Below are 15449 nucleotides of genomic sequence, written 5' to 3'. Positions count from 1 at the left end.
CTACAGTATTCAAACAACAGGGTAAAGTGCAAGACTTTCAAAAAAGAAATACGTTGTAGTGAGGCACTCATGGTGAATGCCAGTCTGATGCATATGATATGTGCAAAGTAAGGTGATGAAGATGGGGAGGAAATAGGGTAATACATTAACAAAGCCATAGAATATACATTTTCAGGGTAAATGTGGATATGGCAGTGTAATGCTTAATTTATATTCAGACGTATGGAGTCACAAAACAGACAAGCTCACCAACGTGATGCATTGTTAACCTGTAGATGGACTATTTTGGAGGTGTAAAGAACTAAATGGATGTGTGACACCATCATACAATGTAGTATAAATCAGGCTTGATTCATTGTTGAAGTGAATCACTAAGATCAGTACCTCAAATACTGCATTGAAATGACAAGTGTAGCCAGAGCCAAAGAGATGACAGTCTTATTGTCCTGTTTCTGTGTAAATGCAGCCTCTTTCTGAAATGTGTTTTTCATGGCGGTGCTTTCTGTTCTGTTCTGTGTAACATCTGATGTTTCATTACGAGCAGGACAACATCCTCCGCTGTCCTTTTTTCTATTATTTCTCTTGACGTCACACTTTCGTCCTGTTGCTATTTTTGGAAGCCTGCTCCTCCTACTAAGCATTAGGTTCAATTAATTTAAATGGGGGTGCACAATAGTGCAAATGAAAGAGCCCCACAGTCCTTTGGATGAGAGAGCCTAGACTGGCTTAATCATAGAGATGCACAGTAAAGATCCTCAGTGTAAGTTTAACTCAGAGAGTGTACAAATGGATACATTTGTGCGCTCTCGCAATTACAAATGGATAAATGAACACTGGTGATTTTACTGCCTACCCCACCCTTGCTATCCCAAAAAGATGTAGTTTGAAATATCAAAAATATTGTGGTGAGGACAGAGAAAAGAGGTTTGATAATATAATTATTTTTTACTAAATGTTTCAGGTAATTCTTTATAAATATATTGATATACCTTAGCTTTGCTCAAAAAATTGTGATATTTTATAAGGACACTATTTAAAAAAAAGTTATGGATCAAAGTACGCACAGTACGACTTGGAGACCTACACATGTACTATCTAACTGTATAAAATGGATTTCTACTGTAATTGTGAATTTGTGTTATACAAATATATATATATTATATACATATATATATGTATATGACTATAAAAACTGTCATTTTCTATGTGTTTAAACTACATACTGTAAGGAGCTGAAGTAATACTGAGGACAATGTCATTGTACATAGCTGTGAATGAAATCCAACTGGAAATGATTCATATTGATTGTGAATGTACTCATGCTTTCTGCAGTACCTACAGTACACCTACCCAACTTGAATGCTGCTTCTTCTGTTGTGTGACAAAAGTACTTTGACCTCCGAAGAGAGAACTGCTTTTGAGTTATAAAAGTTGGACAGATTTTAGTGATGATTTAACAAAGCTATTTATTTCTTTATTTATTAAAAAGAAAAACCTTCCAGTTTTAATTTGAGTATTAATGCAGAGAAATGTAATTGCCGAAGTATATATAATATATCATGTGTTTAGATTGCATTTTGCAGACGCTATCTGTACATACTATTTAAGATACAGTTTTTACAAAAATAATATATGTATAAAATTGAAAAAATGCTGTGCAGCGATTATACTGGAGCCATTTTGTGCTTTGGGACGTTACCATTTTTTTCAGTATATAAGAGGTGTTTTGAATAATGTACTAAAGTCTCTATTGTACAAATAATAAAAATGTCACTATTGGTAACTTGGGCTCCATCTGTACACTAAGCTGTGTGTATCTCTTCTTTCAGTTTTCTCTCTTTCCCTCTTCCATTCCCTCTCCAGAAATTTCCGACCTCCAGTATAAGATATCTGACTCGGTCTTAAGATAATGATCCGCTCCTCATGAAGATAACAAAGAAGTTGACACATAGCTGACAAGACAAAGATAGATCTTGTCTGCCACTGCCTGAAGAAAGGTTTTATTCCAAGAGATATGTCAATAAGAGAAATTCATATAAAATCTTGGACTTGAAAACGAAGAAGTTAATTACTGTAGCACACAATTTGAGGCATACAGTAAGCATCTCAAATAGTTTTACACACACTTGCACGCATACAGTATATGCTATGTATGCATCTACAAGCTTACACTTCATGTCGCGCTGCGAGCTTTTACATCTGCTATTTAAAAAAAAAACCTTGATCAGTGTCAGAACTACTGGTTTAGAAGGTAGGCTATTTGTAGAATCGGCCTCCGGTCTACATGGGTTAAAACACCCTTTTTAGAATTATTCACATAATTTAGCTGCAACGCTAACAAGGAAATGCATTGATTGATTGACAGTATGTTTAGGACATTTCTAGTGCATTGAACTGAAGCTCATTCATGTGTGCTCTAAATACTGAGCCAATGGTCATTTCCTGATGAAATGTTCAGCGAGATTGAGAGATACCCTCGATCCACCAAGCCCCCCTGCCCCTCTCGGGGACTGGATCAGCTGGCCTCCAGCACAGCAGCGGTTCAATTTGCTTTCTATATCATTGCAGTGAATGCAGTCGGACAGAAATCTCCCATCTCCATATTCTTTGTGTGTTTTTTTGTAAATTAACGCCCCAACTTGATCACAAAAGTATCAAAAGTAGCAAATCCACAAGCTTCAAGCTTGTAGATCTGTAGTTTAAAGGATTGCTCCAAGTCAAGTGGATGGCAGTGTTCACACAGACAATAAAAAGAATATAATCGTTATAGTTATCTTTATAGGCTAGGTATCGTGCCCGTTGGGAATGGCGCTTTATACATGAGGCAGAGTTTCTTTTTTTTTTTAAGTTTTCTGAAAAATTACAATATGTATTCATGTCGCTACTTGCTATATACATAGCAACATCTAAAATAAAATTACACAGATGCTTTCCCAGCGGTTTTAAAGGTATAATGGGCTTTTCAGGTCTTCAAGGAGGTAATGATTCCCTTGGATAATGCAATAGTAATTTGGAACTGCATTCCAATAGTCGATGTGACAGCTACCAGTAAGACGCCTCGCCCTAAAGGGCGATCAGTCATGCCATGTCTTGGCCATCTGGCCAGTAATGTATATCGGACCAGTTACCCATATATGGAAACCCCTGATACCCATATGGAGATCCATGTATATGGAGATATAGGACCCCAAACATGCTTACTCAGTTATTCCTTATGTGAAAGTCCATACATGGAGATCCCTGTCCGTAGAACCAGCCACACAGATATGGTCTGTCTTGGCCATCTGTCTTGGCCATATATGGATTCTGTTAGTGTGGTATGTGGCTGATGTGGCCTCCATACAGTATATGGGCATTGCCATATGAAGCAGGACTTCATATGATAGATATGGGCTTAATATTGATGACATCATATAAGGGCATACAGTAAAAGGGATTCTGTTAGTGTGGTTCCCCTGACATCTCAGTGATGTCAGAGGGTGATGTCAGAGTGTCAAACCGAGCGTAGACAGACTGAGACAAGATGTGACCGTTTTCATACTAATGTGTTTAATTGATGGGGCTAACATTAGCTCAACAGATCTACCGGTACAAGCTCACAACTTGTAACAACATGATGCGCTGTGAGCTTGTAGACCTGCTATTTTTTTAGCAAAGGGATTAGAGTTTGTTTAACCCATTAAAACCAGAAAAGCAGGCCTGGGCGGCTAGTGTAGCGGTCAAGGCACCTAGGCTGCTAGTAGCCTGACAGTCACAGGTTCGACCCCATGACCTTTGCTGCGTGTCACTCCCCATCTCTCTCTCTCCACATGTTCTGTCAGACTACTGTTCACCATCAATAAAAGCTGAAAAAAATCTACAAAACTGGAAAAGCATCGCCGTCATTTGAGATTTTTGCGTTGGCTATTCAAAAATAGCAGATCTACAAGCTTCACAGTGATGTCAGATACTCAGAGCAGGGATCTCCATATGTGGTGACATCACAGTGATGTGACTGGTTCAGACAGGGATCTCCATGTATGGGCATGAAAGGGATTGTATGTTGTGATGTCATGGGGACCACTCTATACCCATATATGGAGATCCCTGATGTCATCAATATTAAGCCCATATCTAACAGGAATTCCCATATATGGAGGAAGACAGCCCATATCTGTGTGGCTGGTTCAGACCGGGATCTCCATGTATGGGCATAAAAAGGGATTGTATGTATGATGTCAGATGTGATAGAAGTCATAGGATTTTAACATAACAAATAACTGAGTAGGCATGTTTAGGGTCTCAGCATATCTCCATATACGTACAGTACATGGATCTTCATATATGGGTAACTGGTCCGATATACATCCACTTGCCAGACGGCCAAGACATGGTGCCCGATGAAGTAACTAGTAACTAACATTTTCTAATAAATGTAGTGGAGTAAAAGTACAATATTTGGGTATTGGAAATTGGAAATACTCAAGTGAAGTACAAATACCTCAAAATTGTCCTTAAATACAGTACTTAAGTAAATGTTCTCCACTGCTGGTCCAGCCTGGTTAATGCTTTCTGTGCCATGCCCTGTAGTTCTCCTACAGCCTGGCCCTCTGAACAGCAGCCCTGCTGACCGGCTACAGAGGAACAATTAACAATGGAGGGTAACACACATACCCATAGACACGCACGCACGCACACGCGCGCACACACACACACACACACACACACACACACACACACACACACACACACACACACACACACACACACACACACACACACACACACACACACACACACACGGTCTCAAATGGACACACTACTCTGCAAAATCCTGAGTGTTCATTTATCTCTGTGTACAAAATGGAACAAGATGGACCAGTATAAGTATAAGGGTTCATCTGGCTCCATTTACGTACATGGAGAATTAAATAAGCACCCAGGATTTTACTGTGCACTGACTGCAGATTTATGCGCTTTTGTTCTTTATCTCATTCCCTAACACGGGAACACACACACACACACGCACACACCGAACACAAATAATAATTTGTGTGACAGCCAGACAACCCACACACATACTGTAGACGTGCATAAATTCTCTCCCACACACAAGAACATATAATGTTATGATCTTTGTTTATTGTTTGTGTGTGTGTGTGTGTGTGTGTGTGTGTGTGTGTGTGTGTGTGTGTGTGTGTGTGTGTGTGTGTGTGTGTGTGTGTGTGTGTGTGTGTGTGTGTGTGTGTGTGTGTGTGTGTGTGTGTCGTGTAACAGATAATGTACAAATATATAGTACTGTAGACAGTTTTGCTTCAGTTCAAATCAATCAATATGCTGATTGTGATTGTGTAATCAATGACAGTAACATAGACCATTTCCATGACCCGTATTCAGCTGCTGGCTTTGTGTGTGTGTGTGTGTGTGTGTGTGTGTGTGTGTGTGTGTGTGTGTGTGTGTGTGTGTGTGTGTGTGTGTGTGTGTGTGTGTGTGTGTGTGTGTGTGTGTGTGTGTGTGTGTGTGTGTGTGTGTGTGTGTGTGTGTGTGTGTGTGCGTGCGTGCGTGCGTGCGTGCGTGCGTGCGTGCGTGTGTGTGCGTGCATGTGCGTGCTTGCTCGTACTGTGTAGGCAGCAGGCATGTACAGTGTGGTGACACAGACAGACACACATTGTGTCAAAGACTCTGAACAGGGACTCTGTGAAATCCACTATTTTGTTTCAGTCTGTATAATATTTTGAATAATCTGTTGACATACAGTATTGGAGGTTTCAACAAGATACAAAGCACTTTATAAGACAGTGCACATTTCTCAACTGGTAGCCTATACATCACATACAGTTTACTGTAGGACCTCTGGATTCAAGCCTAAACTGATACAAGTAAAGGCATATTGCAGATTACAGATGAGTTAATCACAATGAATCCGTGCTTGCCTTCATGGCTGTGTTGTTATATGTATTTATGTTATGTATGTACAATATTATGCCACCAGAGGCATCAGAGTGCACGGTCCTCACACCAGCAAAGTGGCTCATGCTTCTTCCGTACAGCTACTGTACACGTACAGTAGCCTAATGTTGCACACATGGAAATGGGATCTCCGAATATATTCTTCACTAAAGGCTACCTTTACATTGACAAAACATAGTTTTAACTCTTTGTTGATACTAGAAGAATAATATAAGTATTTTATTTTTTCACACAGAGATCAAACAGTTTATACTACCGTACCTAGTCATTCAGGGTGTTTACATGCACACAAGAAACCAGGATTCGTTGAGTAGGCCTGCTCTGGTTAAGCCAGGAATCCAGAAAACATGCACTGTTTCACACACACATTCACCCCCTACCCTCTCCAAAAGAATGATGAACATTTTGAATGTCACCAGTGCAAAACTCAAACGCAATGCTCAGACATTTCATAATAATCCAATCTGTTAAAAGATGCATTTGGTCTCTCTACAAAAGTGAAAATGTCCAGTTGCATTACGGCTGCGGTTGTGCATGCAGGTTCACTCTATCCCTCCTGTTTTGCCCCACACAGTGAACATTCTCGTGATCCATGCCTGAGTATCTTCTTTCTTCTTCTTTCGGCTAATTCCCTTTGGGATGGCCTCAGCGGATCATCTGTTTCCAGCTGGTTCTGTTTTTGCATCTTCCTCTGTGACTCCCGCCACCTGCATGTCGTCTCTCATCATCACATCCATAAACCTCCTCATTGGCCTTCCTCTTCTCCTCTTACCTGGCAGTTCCATTTTCAGCATCCTTCTGCCACTCATCCCTCCTTTTCACCTGTCCAAACCATCTCTCATGCTTTATCTCCAAACCTTCTGACGTGGACTGATCCTCGAGTCTAATGTAGTCATTTCTGATCATGTCCTTCTGAGTCACCTCCTAATGAGAATCTCTGCATCCTCAATTCTGCCTCCGCCAGCTCCACCTCCAGTCTTTTCGTCATGGCTGATCTCACTACCATCCTATGCATCTTCCCTCTCACTCTTGCTGGTACCCACCTGCCTATCTAGACACCTTTATTTTAGCAATACTTTATTTGCACAATTTGCCCTCCTTATACAGCAAACTACTCAGCTCAGCTCATATGGCCACGCCAATCACTGCTCCACTCACACTCTTCTACAACCCACAAGGCCTATACATTACTTTGGTAACATTGTCAGCACACAAAGCTCACATTATTAACATGTTAGTACTTTATTGGTGATGTTTAGGCAGTAGGCACTGTTCAAAATATCACTGTAGCCCAACGTAAAATGTTTTCATTGCTATTATAGTGGGATTCAAGCCAAGTAAGCCAGATAACAGCGAATTAATTTAGCTAACTGCCTGAAAGCCCTTTAGGTTTGCATGGGGAGGCCACACCGTTCTCTCTCTCTCTCTCTTTTGATTTTGTTTTTGTTTAACTTTTTCTTTAACAGCAACCTGAGCATAGATGGGGATGGAGAGCTTAACATGTATTCATGCACACAATCACACCTGGGAGCCTGTGATAATCAGCCTCTCCAGCTTCAAAGCTAGTTTGATACTGTGGTTGAGTGGATTACATTTAGATCCAGTAGAGACACAGACAGGCTGGAAAAGACTAGGCTTTTATCCACCGAGCACAATATACTGTTTATCATGACAATACCTGCTGCTCCGAACTACACACACAAGCTGCTTAGCAAGAGCCTCTCAAGCCCACTTCAATAGACAGCATTCTGAGATGAGTGCATGTGTACACGTATTGTGCATGTTGTCTTTTGGGGACTAGTCACTGGTCAGTGGTGTAAAGTAACTAAGTAAATGTACTTAAGTACTGTACCTAAGTACAATTTTGAGGCATTTGTACCATACTTGAGTATTTCCAATTTCCAACACTTTTAATTCTACACCACTACATCTCTGACCAAATATTGTACTTTTACTCCACTACATTTATTTGTAAACTTTAGTTACTATAGTTACTTTGTAGATTAATTATTATTACAAAACATAAATTAAACACCCTATATACATTTTCGCCAATTGAAAATAGCCAATCTACAAGCCCACAATACGTCGCAACGGGATGCATTGTGAGCTTGAAGATCTGCTATTTTCTAAAGATTTTTATACATTTGAAAACTTGGAAATGGGATATTCTACATAAGGAGTAGCCTTCTTTTACTTTTAGTACTTTAAGTAAATTTTGATGCCAATACTTTTGTACCTTTACTCAAGTAGACCTTTTGAATTATGGACTTTTACTTATAACAGTGTTCTACATTGCAGTATTGATACTAGGCCTAATAGCCTACTTTTACTTAAATACATCATACTTTTTCCACCACTGGGACTAGTCAGGTGCATGTGTGTGTGTGTGTGTGTGTGTGTGTGTGTGTGTGTGTGTGTGTGTGTGTGTGTGTGTGTGTGTGTGTGTGTGTGTGTGTGTGTGTGTGTGTGTGTGTGTCACACACACGTGCGTGCTGTTCAAAGGTATGACACTCACTGTGTGTGCGTCTCTCTCTCTCTCTGCATGTCTCTCACACACGCGCGCGCGCACACACACACACACACACACACACACACACACACACACACACACACACACACACACACACACTCACAGGTCTTGTCAAATAACCGGTTTGACAGCGCTTTGATCCTCTCAGCGGAATGAAGCAATAATAGTCCGTAGGAAACCAGTCTCACCAAACTTCTGTATCCCGACTCCCGAGAGAGAGAGAGAGAGAGAGAGAGAGAGAGAGAGAGAGAGAGGGTTCTAAAGTCCAGCGTTTGGCTTTTTTTCCGCGGCTCCTTTGAAGTTTGCGTAGTAGTAGAAACATATTGCTTCTGTTCCTGACAAAAAGACAGAGGAGGGACCATTCGCTGTGTGTGTCGTCGGTGTGTCACATTAACAGTCAGATCAGTCCCGGGACACTGTGGGGACAGCCTGCTCTGCGCCCACACATCTGTAACGACACGGACTGTCTGTCTGTCACCATGCCCGTCCGACAGAAAGGTAAAACAACACATTCTCTCTCTTCTCTTTCTGTGTTTTCTCTCTGTCTGTTCCAGGGTCTTGGTTTGAGAAACTAGATTTGGTGTTTTACAATAAAACACATTTATCTTGCTGCGCTGGCGCATTATTTCGTTGAAGTGAAATCAGCTGTGACTGTGACCGACTTTTTGTTACGTTGCGGGAGATCAGCTGTTGTTGTCTTGTTGAGTTTAAAACGTGGGAAAGTATATTACGAATGTCCTTGTGTCGTGAGTGACTCTGACACTTTTGTCGTAGGTTGTTTATTTGTATTCGGACAAGGTGCAGGTGTATTTTTTGAAGTCTCCTCAGTCCTCAAAGATGCTCGTGTGTTCCCCAAAAGCAACCATTAAACTCCGTAGTAGTAGTAGGCTACTATAGACAAAGGTGTCGCTTTGCGCGATGATAAAGGCAGCATAGCCTATTTTGAGTATACGTTATAATTGTTTTAGGCCTGCATGCTTAAGTAGCATTTGTTTTGTTTTCATTTTACTTTGAAGACGGGTTGTTGATTTGAAACGTGAATAGTTTCTAATATAGTTCGCTGGTTCTCAAAGTGCGGTCCGAGGACATCCAGGGGGTCCTTACGGGTGTTTCAACTTACAGTTAAACTTTTTGGACCTATTCATTTTTGTAATAAACCTTGGCAAATCTTGACTCATAGGGCCTAGTGACAAGTTGACAACCCTTCTATTATGGGGGTCTCTCTGTCACAAAATCTTTTTAATGGGGGTCCGTGGCCAAATAGGTCTACATATCAGTTTGGGTGTCCTTGACATGAAAATGTTTGAGAACCACTGATATTTATTTAAAATTGGTAGTTGAGTCCAACAATGCAGTGTTAACTTCCCATTGTGAATGTGCATACTGTATATTTCCTCACAATGGCATGTGTTCTTGTTTCCTACATTGTTGTGTTCAGATGCTCAGCGGGCCTTGGGGTTGCTCCAGCAGTACCGGGCCAAGCTGGAACAGAGGGATCAGAACCAGAACGGGACCAAACAGCAGGGGGAGAGAGTGGAAGACCGCCAGCTGCAACAGTCCGTGGACAGAGTCATCACTGTCTTCCAAAGCCAGCTATTCAATGCTTTGCTTGGTAAGAATGTCTGTCTGTCTGTCTGTCTGTCAGTCTGTCTGTCTTCATCTATCTAGCTCAGTGGTTCTCAACCTTTTCACACCAAGTAGGCTACCACCTCGGAAAATATGTCTCTCTCAAAGTACCACCATAATAACTTAGGTTAAAATACAGGTGTGTAGACCTACCCCATCCTATTCAGCTGTACAGTACAGTTAAGACAGCAATTTATTCCTTGAATTCATGGAGATTCATCGGACAGATTTAGCTACTACATTTTTGAACTTCCCGTCCAAACGGATGATATTTATCTTCTCAAATCCTCTATTAACGGCCAGGTGTGCCCTCATGCTCATTTCAGCACGGCTGGAGAGAAGAACTACCTGTAGTATAATATAAATATTTCACTCCACTTGTGTAATTTTTCTTATTTTTGGGAAACTCCTCTGAGTACCACCAGAGGGGGGCCCATGTACCACCAGTGGTACGCCTACCACAGGTTGAGAACCACTGATCTTGCTGTATGTCTCTTTTTCTGTCTGCCTATGCTCAGTCGGAGCTCATTTAGAACTGGTATGACTGTCAGTAACATCTAAAATAAAGCTGGGCCACTCTCTTTTAAATTGAGACTACTGTGTACGGAATGATGAAAATATTGCCACATATAACGTTATCTTGTTATATCTTCTTCCAGCTAAAAAAGCTGTTTATTAGCCACATTATTTTATTCACCTGTCAGTCTGCCACCGCCAGCCACACAGGTATGCTGAGGCTATGGAAGAAGGATGCTTATTTCCTATCTACTCATTATCCTAGGTTCTTTAAGTATTTAAACCCAGCAAGTTGTGTCTTAACACATGGGAAGCCAAGGTTTCTAACATTTCTAGCTGTTGCTGCTGCCGCCGTTCACTCACGCTTTATTTTGAAGAGCCTTGGAAGCTTTGTGCGTGTGCACGTAAGTGTCCACTGACGATTGAGGAAGAAAATCCATTTGTTTACAAACGCTCGCGAAACTAACATCCAAACCGCGGCCGACCATCGCGGTAAAGTGTCGCCGTGAAAACAATCAGATCTCTGCTTCCCTGGCGTTCTTTTCACCTCATTCATAGATAAAGCCATTTTCTCTCTCTCTCTGAGCTATGGGGTGACGTATGGACTAGGGTCATTCACAGGGCACGCAGCATGCACGTAGAGCTGTACAGTTAACACCTTGTTGTCTCGTTCAGGAACGAGACAACTCCTTTTGGCAGGGTGATCCCTAGTGGCCTTAACTCGTTACTGAACGAGTTTGGCCCCTTGGGTGTTAAAGGGCCATGAAACACAAAATCACTTTTTTATAAATGTATATTATAGCAATGAGTCACTTGTGATAGGGAGCGATGATATGTTTCAATTGGCCCATATGCTTGTGGTTTCAGAGCTTCCTGCTGTCTCTTTAGCTATTTCTGTGAACTTCCAGTTTCTGTGTAGAAAAGAAATCTTTGGCGCCACTCATTAAATATTAGCTCATTCTGTTTTATTTCTGTGACGTGACGTAGGCATATAATTAATATTAACGTTTGTTTTATATAGAGTCGTATCAAGGGGGGCGTGGTTTCACTGTAGGCTGCTTGCAGCCAGAGAGCAGAGCCAGGTACTCTGTCAACAGACCGCTCACAGTTACACTGTTGTGCCTGCGGCTGCTGTCTCGACCGTGGGGCAGGGCTGTTGCTATTTGACTCAGTGGTGGAAAGTAACACTTGTTACATGTTGGAAGTATATTAATACTGCAATGTAGAAACACTCTGTTACAATTAAACGCCCAGGATTCAAAATGTACTCGTAAATGTAAAAAATAGCCGATCTACAAGCTCACAACGCGTCGCGAAAGCGGCGCGGCTATTTTTCGTGCATGGACGTTGTGTGTGTTGTGTGTGTGCGCGCGCACTGTCACCAGTCACCACACACAAACACTTGTCTCTCTCTCACACACACACACACACACACACACACACACACACACACACACACACACACACACACACACTACACAGTCATAGCCAACAGCGCTAGCGCCTAGCGTCCATTCTGCTCCGGTAAACAGTCCAATGCTGGAGAAAGTTAGCCATGGATAAAAGCTCAGACAGCTTGTTTGTAAAATACTTGCACATTTTAACTGGTTATAGAACATGGAGTTGCCGAATCTTTATACTTTTTACACCTCCAATGGCTGGTTTTAAAATGTGTTTCCGAAATGCAAACAGCAACAAGTGCGGACAGCTTCTCTCTGTGGCTACACTTTCAGAACACAACGATATGCACGCATTACTCCGCCCCCTCCCCCGACAACAGCACATAACCACGCCTACATTTTAGTTTTCTTTTCATATTCTCAAGTCTGACTGTGTCTGTGTCCTATATTGGAAAATACTACTGTAACGGACGAGGGGTGGCGCCCGGGTAGAGTGTCCAGTAGCCATGTGTCTGTGTCTTAGCTCCTCCTACTTAAAGGCACTAGGGAGAGATCAGATGCAAGGATGAGATCATTGCCTTCCACAAAACATGACAGATATGAAAATAAAATGTGAAATATGTTAGTTTTGAGTTTAGATCCCCTATCAGCTTTGGTATCAGTCCTTGGCTCCTTGACAAGCTAATGGCAAATTATGAATTAAGACGTCCTTCACCAAACTCTCCCCAGGTTGTCACTTGTCACCCCCCCCCCCCACACACACACACACACACACACACACACACACACACACACACACACACACACACACACACGGTATCAGTCTCAAAAATCCCACATCAGGCTCTACTCTCTTGATCCCAATAACATTTCCCTTGCGGAGCGTAAGCCAAGGTACTGTAGACAGAAGGTGTTTGCACATTCTATGGTATCCCAATGCCATATTATGTCACTTTATGCTTTCATAAGGATAGATAACCCAAACCCACTGTAGGCTACACTAACAGTCCACCATGTCAAAAGTAGACACTTTATACACAAAAGTAGACCAAGTCAACAGTGTGTTTCATAACCAGATATGCAACAATACAGCAGGTATTGCTTTGAGAGCCCATTTCCTAACTGAAAGAAACCGAGTAGATTCTCGCTAAATAAAAAAGTGGTGAAGCCTTGCGTACTTTTAAGTAGTTAAAGCTATGAGCACCAGCTAAACACCCAATACGACTAACAATATAATGATATATTAATGTACTGTGAATGTCTGATTGGTTATGGTAAAGAGGTCATTACAATCTAGTACATCACTACAGTACCTTGCTACTATTTTAGCCAGGGTCCAGTCAATTATAAAACAACAGTAATGGGAAGCACCTCCAGTGTCTACACAGTTATCACTGATGTCCACTGTGAGTGGTACATAATTATACTTACTAATTGTCACAGGGATTGTTAGAAAGGTTGTTTTCACCTTAATAGGCTATGTGATATTCTTTTGTTAAAATAAGTGTTAAATAGCTCTATATTCTGATAATGTAATCATTACTATAGACTATAGTTTGTACATAAACAAGTGTAATTTGAATTGATGACACTTGAGCAGACAAAACTGGAACGGTACAGAATTTAAGCTGATAAATGGCCACTGTCTCCTGATTGGCTGAAATTTGGCCACCCACCTGAAAATGTATTTTTGGTTTATTAAAAAGCTGGAGAGATGAGAAGACCCCTGTTACCGAAGTACCGAACTAACACTTTATAGCAATGATATACTATCGGAATATAGATAGTCCACTTGCCAGAATCTGAACCCTGGCATATTGAGTACAATAAGGTTTTATGTTAGAAATGTTGAGTATGGGTTCCCAGCATTTAGAAACTGCCGGATGCTAACTTGCATATGTTGAGCAATTTTCATAATTTGCATAATTCGATTTATTTAGCATAATCCCCCATAATAATGGATAATATGTCAAAAACTGATTGGCTGATTTGAACAATATTGGAGTGGTTTTGGGGGTTATTGAAAATGCTGAATCCATTTCTGACATTTTCTAAATTCAAAATGGCCGTTTTAAACCGGAAATGGCCATATACAACATAAAAAAGTATCAAAATCACCCCACTTTAAGTTGGTATAAGGCCATTTCCGGTTTAAAACGGCCATTTTGAATTTAGAAAATGGATTCATCATCCTCAATAATCCCCAAAACCACTCCAATATTGTTCAAATCGGCCAATCAGTTTTTGACATATTATCCATTATTATGGGGGATTATGCTAAATAAATCGAATTATGCAAATTATGAAAATTGCTCAACATATACAAGTTTGCATCCGGCAGTTTCTACATGCTGGGGACCCTTACTCAACATTTATAACATAAAACCTTGGTGTACTCAATATGTCCGGGTTCACAATGGGGCTCTATGGGCTGGCAAGTAGACTAAGAGCTTTAAACAAAAAGCTTTTTGTTTGATTTTTAAAAGAGTTACCAATAACAGATGTTGACTATGCTAACACACTTTTCCAGTACATATATTTCAGGCAGTTCCTCTTTTCAGTTTGTTTGACTCCAGACCACCCTTTATTTACTTGGGGAGTCATTGCTATATCCTGCCTCCTTTTTACAGTTTACAGTTTACAGTTTAGGCATTTAGCAGACGCTTTTAATCCAAAGCGATTTACAATAATACATCACTATAATAAACAAGATAACATTTCAGAACATCAACAACAATATAACAAATGCATATGACAGGTGTTCCCAAACCCTTTTGTCTCAGGGCACCCCATAAATATTTTTTTAATCTGAGGCACCCCTACATTATATATTTCACTCCCAGCACCTTATAGCCTATTTATAGCATATCGTCGTTGTCGGGTGGAAACCTTATGTCCAAAACCATTCGTTTTGTATTTATCTTCTAAAACTTTTTCGAAACTAGTGAAAACAGTGTGTGCTTGTAGATCGGCTGTTTTCACTAGTTTTGTGCAACGGTCTTGTATGATGAAGCAGGGCTTTGCTTTACCAAAAGACGTACACATTTGAAACTTAGAGATACGAGGTTTCTGCCCGACAGTGACAATATTTTAGTGACTATGTTGTGAGGAAAACATTGAGATAATAGCCAGTTTGGCTAGAACTGACTGAAAATAACTTTGTACTTCAGTTTTAAAATGATACTAAATACCAGTAAGACTCCCTAATCGGGAGATAGGCGACCGTTGGTCGCTTATCTCCACAAATAGGCCAAAAGTTTGTTTTACCAATTATCAAGACATACGGGCAGTTGACAGTTTGCCATGGTTACTCATTGAAGTTGAATCTCCATATATGGAGATAACCTACGCATCACACTAAGTCTGACCTCACCAGCCCATATTTGGGCATGAGCAACTTATGTCTCCATATATGGAGATATGAT

General features: G+C 40.8%; 1 protein-coding gene across 1 annotated transcript in view; it reads left to right on the top strand.

The window, feature by feature from the left end:
* Positions 1–8915: 8915 nt before the first annotated feature.
* LOC308286480 (disks large homolog 4-like) overlaps positions 8916–15449 on the top strand; it is a 151055-nt gene continuing 144521 nt past the window's right edge. The window contains exons 1-2 of the mRNA XM_080727515.1: positions 8916–8980; positions 9921–10094. Coding sequence (XP_080583641.1) covers positions 8962–8980; positions 9921–10094 — 193 coding nt within the window. The 5' untranslated portion in view covers positions 8916–8961. The remainder of the gene's footprint in view (positions 8981–9920; positions 10095–15449) is intronic.

The sequence above is a fragment of the Nannobrachium achirus genome (assembly GCF_963921795.1).
Source record: "Nannobrachium achirus genome assembly, chromosome: 1".
Lineage (NCBI taxonomy): Eukaryota > Metazoa > Chordata > Actinopteri > Myctophiformes > Myctophidae > Nannobrachium > Nannobrachium achirus.
The sequence above is the reverse complement of the archived record's forward strand: the minus strand, read 5'-3'. Positions and strand labels throughout refer to the sequence as shown.